Genomic DNA, 19,298 nt, shown 5'->3' on the forward strand with positions numbered 1-19,298 from the left:
CGCCTCTCCCCCCCGTGCGTCTCTTTTACCCGCCTCTCCCCCCTCTGTGCGTCTCTCTTACACGCCTCTCCCCCCTCTGTGCGTCTCTCTTACCCGCCTCTCCCCCCTCTGTGCGTCTCTCTTACCCGCCTCTCCCCCCCCCCTGTGCGTGTCTCTTACCCCCCTCTCCCCCCCCCTGCGTGTCTCTCTGACCCCCCCTCTCCCCCCTCTGTGCGTCTCTCTTACCCGCCTCTCCCCCCCTGTGCGTGTCTCTTACCCCCCTCTCCCCCCTCCTGTGTGTCTCTCTGACCCCCCTCTCCCCCCTCTGTGCGTCTCGCAGACAGAGCCAGCTGCACGAGGATTTGTACAGAGCTAACTCCACCCTGGGCAGCATTCACCTGCGCAATGGGGCGCACTCCAAGGCCATCCGCTGCTGGGAGGCGGCGCGAGAGTGCGCCCGGCGCATGCGCGAGAAGCACATGGAGAGCGACTGCTACGGCAGCATCGGCCAGGTGAGGCGGGGGGCGGGGAGAGAGGGGCCTCGCTTTCCCAGCTCCCATTCTCTCTCCCCCCATTCCCTCCTCCCCCCCTCAGCTCCCATTCTCTCTCCCCCCATTCCCTCCTCCCCCCCTCAGCTCCCATTCTCTCTCCCCCATTCCCTCCTCCCCCCCTCAGCTCCCATTCTTTCTCCCCCCATTCCCTCCTCCCCCACTCAGCTCCCATTCTCTCCCCCATTCCCTCCTCCCCCCCTCAGCTCCCATTCTCTCTCCCCCATTCCCTCCTCCCCCCTCAGCTCCCATTCTCTCTCCCCCATTCCCTCCTCCCCCCTCAGCTCCCATTCTCTCTCCCCCATTCCCTCCTCCCCCCTCAGCTCCCATTCTCTCTCCCCATTCCCTCCTCCCCCACTCAGCTCCCATTCTCTCTCTCCCCATTCCCTCCTCCCCCACTCAGCTCCCATTCTCTCTCTCCCCATTCCCTCCTCCCCCCTCAGCTCCCATTCTCTCTCCCCCCATTCCCTCCTCCCCCCCTCAGCTCCCATTCTCTCTCCCCCCATTCCCTCCTCCCCCCCTCAGCTCCCATTCTCTCTCCCCCCATTCCCTCCTCCCCCCCTCAGCTCCCATTCTCTCTCCCCCATTCCCTCCTCCCCCCTCAGCTCCCATTCTCTCTCCCCCATTCCCTCCTCCCCCCTCAGCTCCCATTCTCTCCCCCATTCTCAGCTCCCATTCTCTCTCCCCCCATTCCCTCCTCCCCCCTCTGCTCCCATTCTCTCTCCCCCCATTCCCTCCTCCCCCCCTCAGCTCCCATTCTCTCCCCCATTCTCTCTCCCCCATTCCCTCCTCCCCCCTAGCTCCCATTCTCTCTGCCCCATTCCCTCCTCCCCCCCTCAGCTCCCATTCTCTCTCCCCCATTCCCTCCTCCCCCCCTCAGCTCCCATTCTCTCTCCCCCATTCCCTCCTCCCCCCCTCAGCTCCCATTCTCTCTCCCCCATTCCCTCCTCCCCCCCTCAGCTCCCATTCTCTCTCCCCCATTCCATTCTCCCCCCCCTCAGCTCCCATTCCCCCCCCCCATTCCCTCCTCCCCCCCTCAGCTCCCATTCTTTCTCCCCCCATTCCCTCCTCCCCCCATTCCCTCCCCCCCCCATTCCCTCCTCCCCCCCTCAGCTCCCATTCTCTTCCCCACCCCGCCCCTATCCCCCATTCTCTCTCCCCCCCATTCCCTCCTCCCCCCCTCAGCTCCCATTCTCTCTCCCCTCCTCCCCCCATTCTCTCTCCCTCCTGCCCCCCATCCCCCATTCTCTTCCCAACCCTCCCCATCCCCCATTTTCTCCCCCCCCGCCGCGCCCCCCGAGTCTCTCCCCCCCCGCGCCCCCTTTCCTCTCGCTCTGTGTGACACCCCTCTCTCCCCCCCCCGCGCCCCCTTTCCTCTCGCTCTCTGTGTGACACCCCTCTCTCTCTCGCCCCCCCCGCACCCACATTCCTCTCGCTCTCTGTGTGACACCCCTCTCTCTCCCCCCCCGCGCCCCCATTCCTCTCGCTCTCTGTGTGACACCCCTCTCTCTCCCCTCTGTGTGACACCCCTCTCTCTCCCCCCCCGCGCCCCCTTTCCTCTCGCTCTGTGTGACACCCCTCTCTCTCTCCCCCCCCGCGCCCCCTTTCCTCTCGCTCTCTATGTGACACCCCTCTCTCTCCCCCCCCGCGCCCCCTTTCCTCTCGCTCTCTATGTGACACCCCTCTCTCTCCCCCCCCGCGCACCCTTTCCTCTCGCTCTCTGTGTGACACCCCTCTCTTTCTCCCCCCCGCGCCCCCTTTCCTCTCGCTCTCTGTGTGACACCCCTCTCTTTCTCCCCCCCCCCCCCCCGCACCCCCTTTCCTCTCGCTCTCTGTGTGACACCCCTCTCTCTCGCTCTCTGTGTGACACCCCTCTCTCTCTCTCTCCCCCCCCCCCGCGCCCCCTTTCCTCTCGCTCTCTGTGTGACACCCCTCTCTCCCCCCCCGCGCCCCCTTTCCTCTCGCTCTCTGTGTGACACCCCTCTCTCTCTCTCGGTCTTTGTGTGACACCCCTCTCTCTCTCCCCCCCGCGCCCCCCTTTCCTCTCGCTCTCTGTGTGACACCCCTCTCTCTCTCTCGGTCTTTGTGTGACACCCCTCTCTCTCTCCCCCCCGCGCCCCCTTTCCTCTCGCTCTCTGTGTGACACCCCTCTCTCTCTCTCTCTCTCTCTCGCTCTCTGTGTGACACCCCTCTCTCTCTCTCGGTCTTTGTGTGACACCCCTCTCTCTCTCCCCCCCGCGCCCCCTTTCCTCTCGCTCTCTGTGTGACACCCCTCTCTCTCTCCCCCCCCGCGCCCCCTTTCCTCTCGCTCTCTGTGTGACACCCCTCTCTCTCTCTCGGTCTTTGTGTGACACCCCTCTCTCTCTCCCCCCCCGCGCCCCCTTTCCTCTCGCTCTCTGTGTGACACCCCTCTCTCTCTCCCCCCCCGCGCCCCCTTTCCTCTCGCTCTCTGTGTGACACCCCTCTCTCTCTCTCGGTCTTTGTGTGACACCCCTCTCTCTCTCCCCCCCGTGCCCCCTTTCCTCTCGCTCTCTGTGTGACACCCCTCTCTCTCTCTCGCTCTCTGTGTGACACCCCTCTCTCTCTCTCGCTCTCAGGCGGTGCTTTCCCTGGGGGATCTCTCAGCTGGGAAACGGTCTCTGAAAAAATCTTACCTCCTGGGATCTGCTCGTCCGTCTGATCGGGAGATCGTGCGCAGGAACCTCAAATACGGTAACCCCCCCCTTCCTTCTCACCCCCCCACTTCCTTCTCACCCCCCTTCCTTCCTTCTCACCCCCCTTTCTTCCTTCACCCCCCCTTCCTTCCTTCTCACCCCCCCCTTCCTTCTCACCCCCCCCTTTCCTTCTCACCTCCCCCTTCCTTCTCACCTCCCCGTCCTTCTCACCTCCCCGTCCTTCTCACCTCCCCCTGTCCCTCACCTCCCCCCGTCCTTCTCACCCCCCCCGTCCTTCTCACCCCCCCCCTTTCCTTCTCACCTCCCCCCTTCCTTCTCACCCCCTTTCCTTCTCACCTCCCGCCCGTCCTTCTCACCCCCTGTCCTTCTCACCTCCCCCCGTCCTTCTCACCCCCGTCCTTCTCACCCCCCCTTCCTTCTCACCTCCCCCCGTCCTTCTCACCCCCCGTTCCTTCTCACCACCCCCCCGTCCTTCTCTTCTCACCCCCCGTCCTGCTCTTCTCACCCCCCCGTCCTTCTCTTCTCACCCCCCGTCCTTCTCTTCTCACCCCCCACCGTCCTTCTCTTCTCACCCCCCCCGTCCTTCTCTTCTCACCCCCCCGTCCTTCTCTTCTCACCCCCCCGTCCTTCTCTTCTCACCCCCCCGTCCTTCTCTTCTCACCCCCCCCGTCCTTCTCTTCTCACCCCCCCGTCCTTCTCTTCTCACCCCCCGTCCTTCTCTTCTCACCCCCCCGTCCTTCTCTTCTCACCCCCCCCGTCCTTCTCTTCTCACCCCCCCGTCCTTCTCTTCTCACCCCCCCGTCCTTCTCTTCTCACCCCCCCCGTCCTTCTCTTCTCACCCCCCCCGTCCTTCTCTTCTCACCCCCCCGTCCTTCTCTTCTCACCCCTCCGTCCTTCTCTTCTCACCCCTCCGTCCTTCTCTTCTCACCCCCCCGTCCTTCTCTCTCACCCCCCGTCCTTCTCTTCTCACCCCCCGTCCTTCTCTTCTCACCCCCCGTCCTTCTCTTCTCACCCCCCGTCTTCTCTCTCACCCCCCCGTCCTTCTCTTCTCACCTCCCTCCTTCTCTTCTCACCCCCCCTCCTTCTCTTCTCACCCCCCTCCTTCTCTTCTCACCCCCCTCCTCCTTCTCTTCTCACCCCCTCCTCCTTCTTCCTCACCCCCTCCTCCTTCTCTTCTCACCCCCTCCTCCTTCTCTTCTCACCCCCCCGTCCTTCTCTTCTCACCTCCCTCCTTCTCTTCTCACCCCCCTCCTTCTCTTCTCACCCCCTCCTCCTTCTCTTCTCACCCCCTCCTCCTCTCTCTCACCCCCCCTCCTTCTCTTCTCACCCCCTCCTCCTTCTCTTCTCACCCCCTCCACCTTGTCTTCTCTTCTCCCCCCCTTTCTTCTCTTCTCACCTCTTTCTCTTCTCCCCCCTTCTCTTCTCTTCTCACCCCCCCCCCTCCTTCTCTTCTCACCCCCTCCTCCTTCTCTCTCACCCCCCCCTCCTTCTCTTCTCACCCCCTCCAACTTCTCTCTCACCCCCTCCTCCTTCTCTTCTCACCCCCTCCTCCTTCTCTTCTCACCCCCTCCTCCTTCTCTTCTCACCCCCTCCTCCTTCTCTTCTCACCCCCCCTCCTTCTCTTCTCTTCTCCCCCCCTCCTTCTCTTCTCACCCCCTCCTCCTTCTCTTCTCACCCCCCCTCCTTCTCTTCTCACCCCCCCTCCTTCTCTTCTCACCCCCTCCTCCTTCTCCCTTCTCTTCTCCCCCCTTTCTTCTCTTATCACCCCCTCCTTCTCACCCCCCTCCTTCTTCTCTTCTCACCCCCCCTCCTTCTTCTCTTCTCACCCCCCCTCCTTCTCTTCTCACCCCCTCTCCTTCTTCTCTTCTCACCCCCCCTCCTTCTTCTCTTCTCACCCCCCCTCCTTCTTCTCTTCTCACCCCCCGTCCTTCTCTTCTCACCCCCTCCTTCTCTTCTCACCCCCCTCCTTCTCTTCTCACCTCCTTCTCTTCTCACCCCCTCCTCCTTCTCTTCTTACCCCTCCTCCTTCTCTTCTCACCCCTTTCCTCTTTCTCTTCTCACCCCTCCTTCTCTTCTCTTCTCACCCCCTCCTCCTTCTCTTCTTCTCCCCCCTTTCTTCTCTTCTTCTCCCCCCCTTTCTTCTCTTCTTCTCCCCCCCTTTCTTCTCTTCTCACCCCCTCCTCCTTTTCTCTTCTCATCCCCCCTCCTTCTCTTCTCTTCTTCTCCCCCCCTTTCTTCTCTTCTCTTCTTCTCCCCCCCCTTTCTTCTCTTCTCCCCCCCTTTCTTCTCTACTCACCCCCTCCTTTTCTTCTCACCCGCCCTCCTTCTCTTCTCACCCGCCCTCCTTCTCTTCTCTTCTCCCCCCCCTTCTTCTCTTCTTCTCCCCCCCCTTCTTCTCTTCTTCTCCCCCCCTTTCTTCTCTTCTCACCCCCTCCTCTTTCTCTTCTCACCCCCCTCTTTCTCTTCTCTTCTCACCCCCCCTCTTTCTCTTCTCTTCTCACCCCCCCTCCTTCTCTTCTCTTCTCACCCCCCCTCCTTCTCTTCTCTTCTCACCCCCTCCTTCTCTTCTCACCCCCTCCTTCTCTTCTCTTCTCACCCCCTCCTTCTCTTCTCACCCCCCCTCCTTCTCTTCTCTTCTCACCCCCTCCTTCTCTTCTCTTCCCCTCCTTCTCTTCTTCTCCCCCCCTGTCTTCTCCCCTCCCCCCCCCCTCCCTTCCCGTCTTGCTTTAACCCTTGCCGGGCCTGCACTGCATTGTTGTTATAACTGCCCCCGCTCCACCCCCCAGCTATTAAAGGATGTCACCTGGAGGAGGCGCTGTGCGAGCTGGCAGAGGGCGACCAGCAGGGGGCGCTGGGCCTGTATGAGCAGCTTGGGGATCTCTACTGCAAGGTCGGCTGCTTCAGCAAAGCCGTGGAGTATTACAAGATGCAGGTATCACGCCGGGGGTCACCACGTCGCCCGTCTGTCTCACGCCGGGGGTCACCACGTCGCCCGTCTGTCTCACGCCGGGGGTCACCACGTCGCCCGTCTGTCTCACGCCGGGGGTCACCGTGTCGCTGCCTGTCTCACGCCGGGGGTCACCGTGTCGCTGCCTGTCTCACGCCGGGGGTCACCGTGTCGCTGCCTGTCTCACGCCGGGGGTCACCGTGTCGCTGCCTGTCTCACGCCGGGGTCACCGTGTCGCTGCCTGTCTCACGCCGGGGGTCACCGTGTTGCTGCCTGTCTCACGCCGGGGGTCACCGCGTCACTGCCTGTCTCACGCCGGGGTCACCGTGTCGCTGCCTGTCTCACGCCGGGGGTCACCGCGTCACTGCCTGTCTCACGCCGGGGGTCACCGCGTCACTGCCTGTCTCACGCCGGGGGTCACCGTGTCGCTGCCTGTCTCACGCCGGGGTCACCGTGTCGCTGCCTGTCTCACGCCGGGGGTCACCGCGTCACTGCCTGTCTCACGCCGGGGGTCACCGCGTCACTGCCTGTCTCACGCCGGGGGTCACCGTGTCGCTGCCTGTCTCACGCCGGGCACCATGTCACTGCCTGTCTCACGCCGGGGGTCACCGTGTCGCTGCCTGTCTCACGCCGGGGGTCACCGTGTCGCTGCCTGTCTCACGCCGGGGGTCACCGTGTCGCTGCCTGTCTCACGCCGGGGGTCACCGCGTCGCTGCCTGTCTCACGCCGGAGGTCACCGTGTCGCTGCCTGTCTCACGCCGGGGGTCACCGCGTCGCTGCCTGTCTCACGCCGGGGGTCACCGCGTCACTGCCTGTCTCACGCCGGGTCTCACGCCGGGGGTCACCGTGTCACTGCCTGTCTCACGCCGGGGGTCACCGTGTCGCTGCCTGTCTCACGCCGGGGGTCACCGTGTCGCTGCCTGTCTCACGCCGGGGGTCACCGCGTCACTGCCTGTCTCACGCCGGGGGTCACCGTGTCGCTGCCTGTCTCACGCCGGGGGTCACCGCGTCGCTGCCTGTCTCACGCCGGGGGTCACTGCCTGTCTCACGCCGGGGGTCACCGCGTCACTGCCTGTCTCACGCCGGGGGTCACCGTGTCGCTGCCTGTCTCACGCCGGGCACCATGTCACTGCCTGTCTCACGCCGGGGGTCACCGTGTCGCTGCCTGTCTCACGCCGGGGGTCACCGTGTCGCTGCCTGTCTCACGCCGGGGGTCACCGTGTCGCTGCCTGTCTCACGCCGGGGGTCACCGCGTCGCTGCCTGTCTCACGCCGGAGGTCACCGTGTCGCTGCCTGTCTCACGCCGGGGGTCACCGCGTCGCTGCCTGTCTCACGCCGGGGGTCACCGCGTCACTGCCTGTCTCACGCCGGGGGTCACCGTGTCGCTGCCTGTCTCACGCCGGGGGTCACCGTGTCACTGCCTGTCTCACGCCGGGGGTCACCGTGTCGCTGCCTGTCTCACGCCGGGGGTCACCGTGTCGCTGCCTGTCTCACGCCGGGGGTCACCGCGTCACTGCCTGTCTCACGCCGGGGGTCACCGTGTCGCTGCCTGTCTCACGCCGGGGGTCACCGTGTCACTGCCTGTCTCACGCCGGGGGTCACCGTGTCACTGCCTGTCTCACGCCGGGGGTCACCGCGTCACTGCCTGTCTCACGCCGGGGGTCACCGCATCGCTGCCTGTCTCACGCCGGGGGTCACCGTGTCGCTGCCTGTCTCACGCCGGGGGTCACCGTGTCACTGCCTGTCTCACGCCGGGGGTCACCGTGTCGCTGCCTGTCTCACGCCGGGGGTCACCGTGTCGCTGCCTGTCTCACGCCGGGGGTCACCGCGTCACTGCCTGTCTCACGCCGGGGGTCACCGTGTCGCTGCCTGTCTCACGCCGGGCACCATGTCACTGCCTGTCTCACGCCGGGGGTCACCGTGTCGCTGCCTGTCTCACGCCGGGGGTCACCGTGTCGCTGCCTGTCTCACGCCGGGGGTCACCGTGTCGCTGCCTGTCTCACGCCGGGGGTCACCGCGTCGCTGCCTGTCTCACGCCGGAGGTCACCGTGTCGCTGCCTGTCTCACGCCGGGGGTCACCGCGTCGCTGCCTGTCTCACGCCGGGGGTCACCGCGTCACTGCCTGTCTCACGCCGGGGGTCACCGTGTCGCTGCCTGTCTCACGCCGGGGGTCACCGTGTCACTGCCTGTCTCACGCCGGGGGTCACCGTGTCGCTGCCTGTCTCACGCCGGGGGTCACCGTGTCGCTGCCTGTCTCACGCCGGGGGTCACCGCGTCACTGCCTGTCTCACGCCGGGGGTCACCGTGTCGCTGCCTGTCTCACGCCGGGGGTCACCGTGTCACTGCCTGTCTCACGCCGGGGGTCACCATGTCACTGCCTGTCTCACGCCGGGGGTCACCGTGTCACTGCCTGTCTCACGCCGGGGGTCACCGCATCGCTGCCTGTCTCACGCCGGGGGTCACCGTGTCGCTGCCTGTCTCACGCCGGGGGTCACCGCGTCGCTGCCTGTCTCACGCCGGGGGTCACCGTGTCGCTGCCTGTCTCATGCCGGGGGTCACCGCGTCGCTGCCTGTCTCACGCCGGGGGTCACTGCCTGTCTCATGCCGGGGGTCACCGCGTCGCTGCCTGTCTCACGCCGGGGGTCACCGCGTCGCTGCCTGTCTCACGCCGGGGGTCACTGCCTGTCTCACGCCGGGGGTCACCGTGTCGCTGCCTGTCTCACGCCGGGGGTCACCGCGTCACTGCCTGTCTCACGCCGGGGGTCACCGTGTCGCTGCCTGTCTCACGCCGGGGGTCACCGCGTCGCTGCCTGTCTCACGCCGGGGGTCACCGTGTCGCTGTCTGTCTCACGCCGGGGGTCACCGCGTCACTGCCTGTCTCACGCCGGGGGTCACCGTGTCGCTGCCTGTCTCACGCCGGGGGTCACCGTGTCGCTGTCTGTCTCACGCCGGGGGTCACCGTGTCACTGCCTGTCTCACGCCGGGGGTCACCGTGTCGCTGCCTGTCTCACGCCGGGGGTCACCGCGTCGCTGCCTGTCTCACGCCGGAGGTCACCGTGTCGCTGCCTGTCTCACGCCGGGGGTCACCGTGTCGCTGCCTGTCTCACGCCGGGGGTCACCGTGTCACTGCTTGTCTCACGCCGGGGGTCACCGTGTCGCTGCCTGTCTCACGCCGGGGGTCACCGTGTCGCTGCCTGTCTCACGCCGGGGGTCACCGTGTCGCTGCCTGTCTCACGCCGGGGGTCACCGCGTCACTGCCTGTCTCACGCCGGGGGTCACCGTGTCGCTGCCTGTCTCACGCCGGGGTTCACCGTGTCGCTGCCTGTCTCACGCCGGGGGTCACCGCGTCGCTGCCTGTCTCACGCCGGGGGTCACCGTGTCGCTGCCGGGGGTCACTGCCTGTCTCACGCCGGGGGTCACCGTGTCGCTGCCTGTCTCACGCCGGGGGTCACCGTGTCGCTGCCTGTCTCACGCCGGGGGTCACCGTGTCGCTGCCTGTCTCACGCCGGGGGTCACCGCGTCGCTGCCTGTCACACGCCGGGGGTCACCGCGTCACTGCCTGTCTCACGCCGGGGGTCACCGCGTCACTGCCTGTCTCACGCCGGGGGTCACCGTGTCGCTGCCTGTCTCACGCCGGGGGTCACCGTGTCGCTGCCTGTCTCACGCCGGGGGTCACCGTGTCGCTGCCTGTCTCACGCCGGGGGTCACCGTGTCGCTGCCTGTCTCACGCCAGGGGTCACCGTGTCGCTGCCTGTCTCACGCCGGGGGTCACCGTGTCGCAGCCTGTCTCACGCCGGGGGTCACCGTGTCGCTGCCTGTCTCACGCCGGGGGTCACCGCGTCGCTGCCTGTCTCACGCCGGGGGTCACCGCGTCACTGCCTGTCTCACGCCGGGGGTCACCGTGTCGCTGCCTGTCTCACGCCGGGGGTCACCGTGTCGCTGCCTGTCTCACGCCGGGGGTCACCGTGTCGCTGCCTGTCTCACGCCGGGGGTCACCGTGTCGCTGCCTGTCTCACGCCGGGGTTCACCGTGTCGCTGCCTGTCTCACGCCGGGCACCATGTCGCTGCCTGTCTCACGCCGGGGGTCACCGCGTCGCTGCCTGTCTCACGCCGGGGGTCACCGCGTCGCTGCCTGTCTCACGCCGGGGGTCACCGCGTCGCTGCCTGTCTCACGCCGGGGGTCACCGCGTCGCTGCCTGTCTCACGCCGGGGGTCACTGCCTGTCTCACGCCGGGGGTCACCGTGTCGCTGCCTGTCTCACGCCGGGCACCATGTCGTTGCCTGTCTCACGCCGGGGGTCACCGCGTCGCTGCCTGTCTCACGCCGGGGGTCACCGCGTCGCTGCCTGTCTCACGCCGGGGGTTACCGCGTCGCTGCCTGTCTCACGCCGGGGGTCACCGGCGTCGCTGCCTGTCTCACGCCGGGGGTCACTGCCTGTCTCACGCCGGGGGTCACCGTGTCACTGCCTGTCTCACGCCGGGGGTCACTGCCTGTCTCACGTCGGGGGTCACCGCGTCGCTGCCTGTCTCACGCCGGGGTCACTGCCTGTCTCACGGCGGGGGTCACCGCGTCACTGCCTGTCTCACGCCGGGGGTCTCCGTGTCGCTGCCTGTCTCACGCCGGGGGTCACCGTGTCGCTGCCTGTCTCACGCCGGGGGTCACCGTGTCGCTGCCTGTCTCACGCCGGGGGTCACCGCGTCACTGCCTGTCTCACGCCGGGGGTCACCGTGTCGCTGCCTGTCTCACGCCGGGGGTCACCGTGTCGCTGCCTGTCTCACGCCGGGGGTCACCGCGTCACTGCCTGTCTCACGCCGGGCACCATGTCGCTGCCTGTCTCACGCCGGGGGTCACCGTGTCGCTGCCTGTCTCACGCCGGGGGTGCCTGTCTCACGCCGGGGGTCACCGCGTCGCTGCCGGGGGTCACTGCCTGTCTCACGCCGGGGGTCACCGTGTCACTGCCTGTCTCACGCCGGGGGTGCCTGTCTCACGCCGGGGGTCACCGCGTCACTGCCTGTCTCACGCCGGGGGTCACCGTGTCGCTGCCTGTCTCACGCCGGGGGTCACCGTGTCGCTGCCGGTCTCACGCCGGGGGTCACCGTGTCGCTGGCTGTCTCACGCCGGGGGTCACCGTGTCGCTGCCTGTCTCACGCCGGGGGTCACCGTGTCGCTGCCTGTCTCACGCCGGGGGTCACCGTGTCGCTGCCTGTCTCACGCCAGGGGTCACCGTGTCGCTGCCTGTCTCACGCCGGGGGTCACCGTGTCGCTGCCTGTCTCACGCCGGGGGTCACCGTGTCGCTGCCTTTTCTCACGCCGGGGGTCACCGCGTCACTGCCTGTCTCACGCCGGGGTCACCGTGTTGCTGCCTGTCTCACGCCGGGGGTCACCGCGTCACTGCCTGTCTCACGCCGGGGGTCACCGTGTCGCTGCCTGTCTCACCGCCGGGGGTCACCGTGTCGCTGCCTGTCTCACGCCGGGGGTCACCGTGTCGCTGCCTGTCTCACGCCGGGGGTCACCGCGTCGCTGCCTGTCTCACGCCGGGGGTCACCGCGTCACTGCCTGTCTCACGCCGGGGGTCACTGTGTCGCAGCCTGTCTCACGCCGGGGGTCACCGCGTCACTGCCTGTCTCACGCCGGGGGTCACCGTGTCGCTGCCTGTCTCATGCCGGGCACCATATCGCTGTCTGTCTCACGCCGGGGGTCACCGTGTCACTGCCTGTCTCACGCCGGGGGTCACCGTGTCGCTGCCTGTCTCATGCCGGGGGTCACCGTGTCGCTGCCTGTCTCACGCCGGGGGTCTCTGCCTGTCTCACGCCGGGGGTCACCGTGTCACTGCCTGTCTCACGCCGGGGTCACCGTGTCGCTGCCTGTCTCACGCCGGGGGTCACCGTGTCGCTGCCTGTCTCACGCCGGGGGTCACCGTGTCGCTGCCTGTCTCACGCCGGGGGTCACCGTGTCGCTGCCTGTCTCACGCCGGGGGTCACCGTGTCGCTGCCTGTCTCACGCCGGGGGTCACCGCGTCACTGCCTGTCTCACGCCGGGGGTCACCGTGTCGCTGCTGCCTGTCTCACGCCGGGGGTCACCGCGTCGCTGCCTGTCTCACGCCGGGGGTCACCGCGTCACTACCTGTCTCACGCCGGGGGTCACTGCCTGTCTCACGCCGGGGGTCACCGCGTCGCTGCCTGTCTCACGCCGGGGGTCACCGTGTCGCTGCCTGTCTCACGCCGGGGGTCACCGCGTCGCTGCCCTGTCTCACGCCGGGGGTCACCGCGTCACTACCTGTCTCACGCCGGGGGTCACTGCCTGTCTCACGCCGGGGGTCACCGCGTCGCTGCCTGTCACACGCCGGGGGGTCACCGTGTCGCTGCCTGTCTCACGCCGGGGGTCACCGTGTCGCTGCCTGTCTCACGCCGGGGGTCACCGTGTCGCTGCCTGTCTCACGCCGGGGGTCACTGCCTGTCTCACGCCGGGGGTCACCGTGTCGCAGCCTGTCTCACGCCGGGGGTCACCGTGTCGCTGCCTGTCTCACGCCGGGGGTCACCGTGTCACTGCTTGTCTCACGCCGGGGGTCACCGTGTCGCTGCCTGTCTCACGCCGGGGGTCACCGCGTCGCTGCCTGTCTCACGCCGGGGGTCACCGCGTCGCTGCCTGTGTCACGCCGGGGGTCACCGCGTCGCCTTGTACGTCGGTGAAAGGGACAAATTCCATGAGCCACACGTCCCCCTCCTGTCTGCCACTGAGATGTCACCCCTCCATGGGGTGCCGCTCACCGCCCGCCTCCTGTCTCTCGCCCCGCAGGGCGTGCCCCTCACACCCGTCTTCTGTGTATCGCCCCGCGAGGCGTGCCGTCTCCTGTCTCTCGCCCCGTGGGGTGTGTCGCTCACGACCGTCTCCTGTCTCTCGCCCCGCGGGGCATGCCGCTCACGCCCGTCTCCTGTCTCTCGCCCCGCGGGGCGTGCCGCTCACGCCCGTCCCCCTGTCTCTCGCCCAGTGGGGCATGCCGCTCACGCCCGTCTCCTTTTTCTTGCCCCACGCGGGGTGTGCCGCTCACGCCTGTCTCTCTCCTCGCGGGGCGTGCCGCTCACGCCCGTCTCCTGTCTCTCGCCCCGCGGGGCGTGCCGCTCAAGCCTGTCTCTCGCCCCGCGGGGCGTGCCGCTCACGCCCGTCTCTCGCCCCGCGGGGCATGCCGCTCACGCCGTCTCCTGTCTCTCGCCCCCCGTGTGCCGCTCACGCCCGTCTCCTGTCTCTCGCCCCGCGGGGCGTGCCGCTCACGCCTGTCTCTCGCCCCGCGGGGCGTGCCGCTCACGCCCGTCTCCTGTCTCTCGCCCCGCGGGGCATGCCGCTCACGCCCGTCTCCTGTCTCTCGCCCCACGCGGGGGTGTGCCGCTCACGCCTGTCTCTCGCCCCCGGGTGTGCCGCTCACCCTGTCTCCTCTGTATCCGTAGCTGCGCTGCGCGGAGTCGCTTGGCCGGCCGGAGCGGGAAGTGGCCGTTATCCACGTGTCGCTGGCCACGACCTTCACTGACCTGAAGGAGCACAGACTGGCCACGGAGCACTACCACGCCGAGCTGCAGCTGCGCAGGGGCAACCCCCGGGAGGTGAGGGGGGGTACCTTATACAGGGGACCCCCGGGAGGTGAGGGGGGGTACCTTATACAGGGGGGACCCCCGGGAGGTGAGGGGGGGTACCTTATACAGGGGACCCCCGGGAGGTGAGGGGGGGTACCTTATACAGGGGGACCCCCGGGAGGTGAGGGGGGGTACCTTATACAGGGGGACCCCCGGGAGGTGAGGGGGGTTACCTTATACAGGGGACCCCCGGAGGTGAGGGGGGGTACCTTATACAGGGGGACCCCCGGGAGGTGAGGGGGGGTACCTTATACAGGGGGACCCCCGGGAGGTGAGGGGGGGTACCTTATACAGGGGGACCCCCGGGAGGTGAGGGGTGGTACCTTATACAGGGGAACCCCCGAGGTGAGGGGGGTACCTTATACAGGGGGACCCCCGGGAGGTGAGGGGGGGGATACCTTATACAGGGGGACCCCCGGGAGGTGAGGGGGGGGATACCTTATACAGGGGGAACCCCCGGGAGGGGAGGGGGGGATACCTTATACAGGGGCAACCCCCGGGAGGTGAGGGGGGGGGGATACCTTATACAGGGGCAAACCCCCGGGAGGTGAGGGGGGGGGATACCTTATACAGGGGCAACTCCCGAAGATGAGGGGGGATGGATACCTTATACAGGGGCAACCCCTGGGAGTTGAGGGGGGGATACCTTATACAGGGGGACCCCCTGGGAGGTGAGGGGGGGATAGGTTATCCCCTTATATCGGGATCCCTCACTCCCTGACCCATATTACTATGTGAGGAAGCCTGTGGGTGTTATACTGAGGTCACTTTGCCCCTGCAGGAGTGTAAGACGTGGCTGAACATGGCACTGTCCTGTGAGGAGGACGGGGAGGGGTACGGCGAGGTGCGGCGCTGCCTGAGCAACGCTCTGCAGTGTGTGACCCCAACGGGGACGCGGGGCTGCAGGTGAGGGGGGCGCGGGGCTGCAGGTGAGGGGGGGCGCGGGGCTGCAGGTTAGGGGGACGCGGGGCTGCGGGTGAGGGTGACGCGGGGCTGCGGGTGAGGGGGGCGCGGGGCAGCAGGTGAGGGGGGCGCGGGGCAGCAGGTGAGGGGGGCGCGGGGCTGCAGGTGCGGGGGGACGCGGGGCTGCAGTGCGGGGGGCGCGGGGCTGCAGGTGAGGGGGGCGCGGGCTGCAGGTGAGGGGGGCGCGGGGCTGCGGGGTGAGGGGGGGCGCGGGGCTGCGGGTGAGGGGGGCGCGGGGCTGCGGGTGAGGGGGGCGCGGGGCTGCGGGTGAGGGGGCCGGCGGGGCTGCGGGTGAGGGTGACGCGGGGCTGCGGGTGAGGGTGACGCGGGGGCTGCGGGTGATTGGGACGCGGGGCTGCGGGTGAGGGGGGCGCGGGGCTGCGGGTGAGGGGGACGCGGGGCTGCAGGTGAGGGGGGGGGCGCGGGGGGCTGCAGGTGAGGGGGACGCGGGGCTGCAGGGTGAGGGGGACGCGGGGCTGCAGGTGAGGGGGCCGCGGGGCTGCAGTGAGGGGGCCGCGGGGGCTGCAGGTGAGGGGGGCCGTGGGGCTGCAGGTGAGGGGGACCGCGGGGCTGCAGGTGAGGGGGGCGCGGGGGCTGCAGGTGAGGGGGCCGCGGGGCTGCAGGTGAGGGGGACGCGGGGCTGCAGGTGAGGGGGGGCGCGGGGCTGCAGGTGAGGGGGGCCGCGGGGCTGCAGGTGAGGGGGCTGCGGGTGAGGGGGGCGCGGGGCTGCAGGTGAGGGGGGCGCGGGGCTGCAGGTGAGGGGGACGCGGGGCTGCAGGTGAGGGGGGCGCTGGGCTGCAGTTGAGGGGGACGCGGGGCTGCGGGTGAGGGGGGCGCGGGGCTGCGGGTTGAGGGGGACGCGGGGCTGCAGGTGAGGGGGGCGCTGGGCTGCAGTTGAGGGGGACGCGGGGCTGCGGGTGAGGGGGACGCGGGGCTGCGGGTGAGGGGGGCGCGGGGCTGCGGGTGAGGGGGCCGCGGGGCTGCGGGTGAGGGGGGCGCGGGGCTGCGGGTGAGGGGGACGCGGGGCTGCGGGTGAGGGGGGCGCGGGGCTGCGGGTGAGGGGGGCGCGGGGCTGCGGGTGAGGGGGGCGCGGGTCTGCGGGTGAGGGGGGCGCGGGGCTGCGGGTGAGGGGGCCGCGGGGCTGCGGGTGAGGGGGGCGCGGGGCTGCGGGTGAGGGGGACGCGGGGCTGCGGGTGAGGGGGCCGCGGGGCTGCGGGTGAGGGGGGCGGGGCTGCAGGTGAGGGGGGAGGGGGGCGCGGGGCTGCAGGTGAGGGGGACGCGGGGCTGCGGGTGAGGGGGGCGGGGCTGCGGGTGAGGGGGACGCGGGGCTGCGGGTGAGGGGGGCGCGGGGGCTGCGGGTGAGGGGGACGCGGGGCTGCGGGTGAGGGGGACGCGGGGCTGCGGGTGAGGGGGCCGCGGGGCTGCAGGGAGGGGGGCGGGGCTGCAGGTGGTGGGGGCGCGGGGCTGCAGGTGAGGGGGGCGCGGGGCTGCAGGTGAGGGGGGCGCGGGGCTGCAGGTGAGGGGGGCGCGGGGCTGCAGGTGAGGGGGGACGCGGGGCTGCAGGTGAGGGGGACAGTGTGTGACAGACGGGAGGATATATGTGTGGTTCTTGCACGGCTCAGTGAATGAGTTAGTGAGTTGATGGCCCCCCTGTGACTCGTATGGGGCCCCCCTGTGACTCGTATGGGGCCCCCCTGTGACTCGTATGGGGCCCCCCTGTGACTCGTATGGGGCCCCCCTGTGACTCGTATGGGGCCCCCCTGTGACTCGTATGGGGGCCCCCCTGTGACTCGTATGGGGCCCCCCTGTGACTCGTATGGGGCCCCCCTGTGACTCGTATGGGGCCCCCCTGTGACTCGTATGGGGCCCCTCTTTAACTCGGGGGGAGGGGGGCCCTTTGACTCGGGGGGGCCATTTGACTCGGGCGGGGTGCCTTTTGACTCTCGGGGTGACCCCCCCTTTGACTCTCGGGGTGACCCCCCCTTTGACTCTCGGGGTGACCCCCCCCTTTGACTCTCGGGGTGACCCCCCCCCTTTGACTCTCGGGGTGACCCCCCCCCTTTGACTCTCGGGGTGACCCCCCCCTTTGACTCTCGGGGTGACCCCCCCCCTTTGACTCTCGGGGTGACCCCCCCCCTTTGACTCTCGGGGTGACCCCCCCCTTTGACTCTCGGGGTGACCCCCCCCCTTTGACTCTCGGGGTGACCCCCCCCTTTGACTCTCGGGGTGACCCCCCCTTTGACTCTCGGGGTGACCCCCCCCTTTGACTCTCGGGGTGACCCCCCCCTTTGACTCTCGGGGTGACCCCCCCTTTGACTCTCGGGGTCACCCCCCCTTTGACTCTCGGGGTCACCCCCCCCTTTTACTCTCGGGGTCACCCCCCCCCCCCCCTTTGACTCTCGGGGTCACCCCCCCCCCTTTGACTCTCGGGGTGACCGCCCCCCTTTGACTCTCGGGGTGACCCCCCCCCCTTTGACTCTCGGGGTGACCCCCCCCCCCTTTGACTCTCGGGGTGACCCCCCCCCCTTTGACTCTCGGGGTGACCCCCCCCCCCTTTGACTCTCGGGGTGACCCCCCCCCCCTTTGACTCTCGGGGTGACCCCCCCCCATTGACTCTCGGGGTGACCCCCCCTTTGACTCTCGGGGTGACCCCCCCTTTGACTCTCGGGGTGACCCCCCCTTTGACTCTCGGGGTGACCCCCCCCCCTTTGACTCTCGGGGTGACCCCCCCCCCTTTGACTCTCGGGGTCACCCCCCCCTTTGACCCTCGGGTCACCCCCCCTTTGACTCTCGGGGGCACCCCCCTTGACCGGGGTGAACCCACCCCCCCCCTACTTCGGACCCCCTCCTCTGACCCCGGTGTCCCCCCCCCCCCTTTGACTCTCGGGTGACCCCCCCCTTTGACTCTCGGGGTGACCCCCCCCTTTGACTCTCGGGGTGACCCCCCCCCCCTTTGACTCTCGGGGTGACCCCCCCCCCCTTTGACTCTCGGGGTGACCCCCCCCATTGACTCTCGGGGTGACCCCCCCCTTTGACTCTCGGGGTGACCCCCCCCCTTTGACTCTCGGGGTCATCCCCCCCCTTTGACTCTCGGGGTCACCCCCCCCCCCTTTGACTCTCGGGGTCACCCCCCCCCCCTTTGACTCTCGGGGTCACCCCCCCCCCCTTTGACTCTCGGGGTCACCCCCCCCCCTTTGACTCTCGGGGTCACCCCCCCCCCCCTTTGACTCTCGGGGTCACCCCCCCCCCCCTTTGACTCTCGGGGTGACCCCCCCCCTTTGACTCTCGGGGTGACCCCCCCCTTTGACTCTCGGGGTGACCCCCCCCTTTGACTCTCGGGGTGACCCCCCCCCTTTGACTCTCGGGTGACCCCCCCCTTTGACTCTCGGGGTGACCCCCCCCCTTTGACTCTCGGGGTTACCCCAACCCTTTGACTGGGGCGATTTCCCCCCCTCCCTTTGACTCTCGGGGTGACCCCCCCCCCTTTGACTGGGGCGATTTCCCCCCCCCTCCCTTTGACTCTCGGGGTGACCCCCCCTTTGACTCTCGGGGTGACCCCCCTTTGACTCTCGGGGTGACCCCCCCCCCCTTTGACTGGGGCGATTTCCCCCCCCCTCCCTTTGACTCTCGGGGTGACCCCCCCTTTGACTCTCGGGGTGACCCCCCCTTTGACTCTCGGGGTGACCCCCCCCCTTTGACTCTCGGGTGACCCCCCCCTTTGACTCTCGGGTGACCCCCCCTTTGACTCTCGGGGTGACCCCCCCCTTTGACTCGGGGCGGTGTCCCCCCCCCCTCCCTTTGACTGGGGCGATTTCCCCCCCCCCTCCCTTTGACTGGGGCGATTTCCCCCCTCCCCCCCCTCCCTTTGACTGGGGCGATTTCCCCCCCCCCCCCCTCCCTTGACTGGGCGATTCCCCCCCCCTCCCTTTGCTCGGGGTGACCCCCCCTTTGACTCTCGGGGTGACCCCCCCTTTGACTCTCGGGTGACCCCCCCCCTTTGACTCTCGGGGTCACCCCCCCCCTTTTGACTCTCGGGGTCACCCCCCCCCTTTGACTCTCGGGGTGACCCCCCCCCCTTTGACTGGGGCGATTTCCCCCCCCCCTCCCTTTGACTGGGGCGATTTCCCCCCCCCTCCCTTTGACTGGGGCGATTTCCCCCCTCCCCCCCTCCCTTTGACTGGGGCGATTTCCCCCCCCTCCCTTTGACTCTCGGGTGACCCCCCCTTTGACTCTCGGGGTGACCCCCCCTTTGACTCTCGGGGTGACCCCCCCCCCTTTGACTCTCGGGGTCACCCCCCCCCCTTTGACTCTCGGGGTCACCCCCCCCTTTGACTCTCGGGGTCACCCCCCCCCCTTTGACTCTCGGGGTCACCCCCCCCCCTTTGACTCTCGGGGTCACCCCCCCCCCCTTTGACTCTCGGGGTGACCCCCCCCTTTGACTCTCGGGGTGACCCCCCCCCTTTGACTCTCGGGGTGACCCCCCCCTTTGACTCTCGGGGTTACCCCAACCCTTTGACTGGGGCGATTTCCCCCCCCCTCCCTTTGACTCTCGGGGTGACCC

General features: G+C 68.8%; 1 protein-coding gene across 1 annotated transcript; it reads left to right on the plus strand.

The window, feature by feature from the left end:
* Positions 1-319: 319 nt before the first annotated feature.
* Positions 320-14,680, plus strand: LOC142477623 (tonsoku-like protein; the record flags this gene model as incomplete). Its single annotated transcript, XM_075582321.1, has 5 exons — positions 320-491; positions 3,125-3,239; positions 5,989-6,134; positions 13,592-13,744; positions 14,556-14,680. Coding segments are annotated over 5 exons (711 nt in total), but the record flags the coding sequence as incomplete, so codon positions are not given.
* Between the last annotated feature and the right edge of the window lie 4,618 nt (positions 14,681-19,298).

Source organism: Ascaphus truei, unplaced genomic scaffold (genome assembly GCF_040206685.1).
Source record: "Ascaphus truei isolate aAscTru1 unplaced genomic scaffold, aAscTru1.hap1 HAP1_SCAFFOLD_2216, whole genome shotgun sequence".
NCBI lineage: Eukaryota > Metazoa > Chordata > Amphibia > Anura > Ascaphidae > Ascaphus > Ascaphus truei.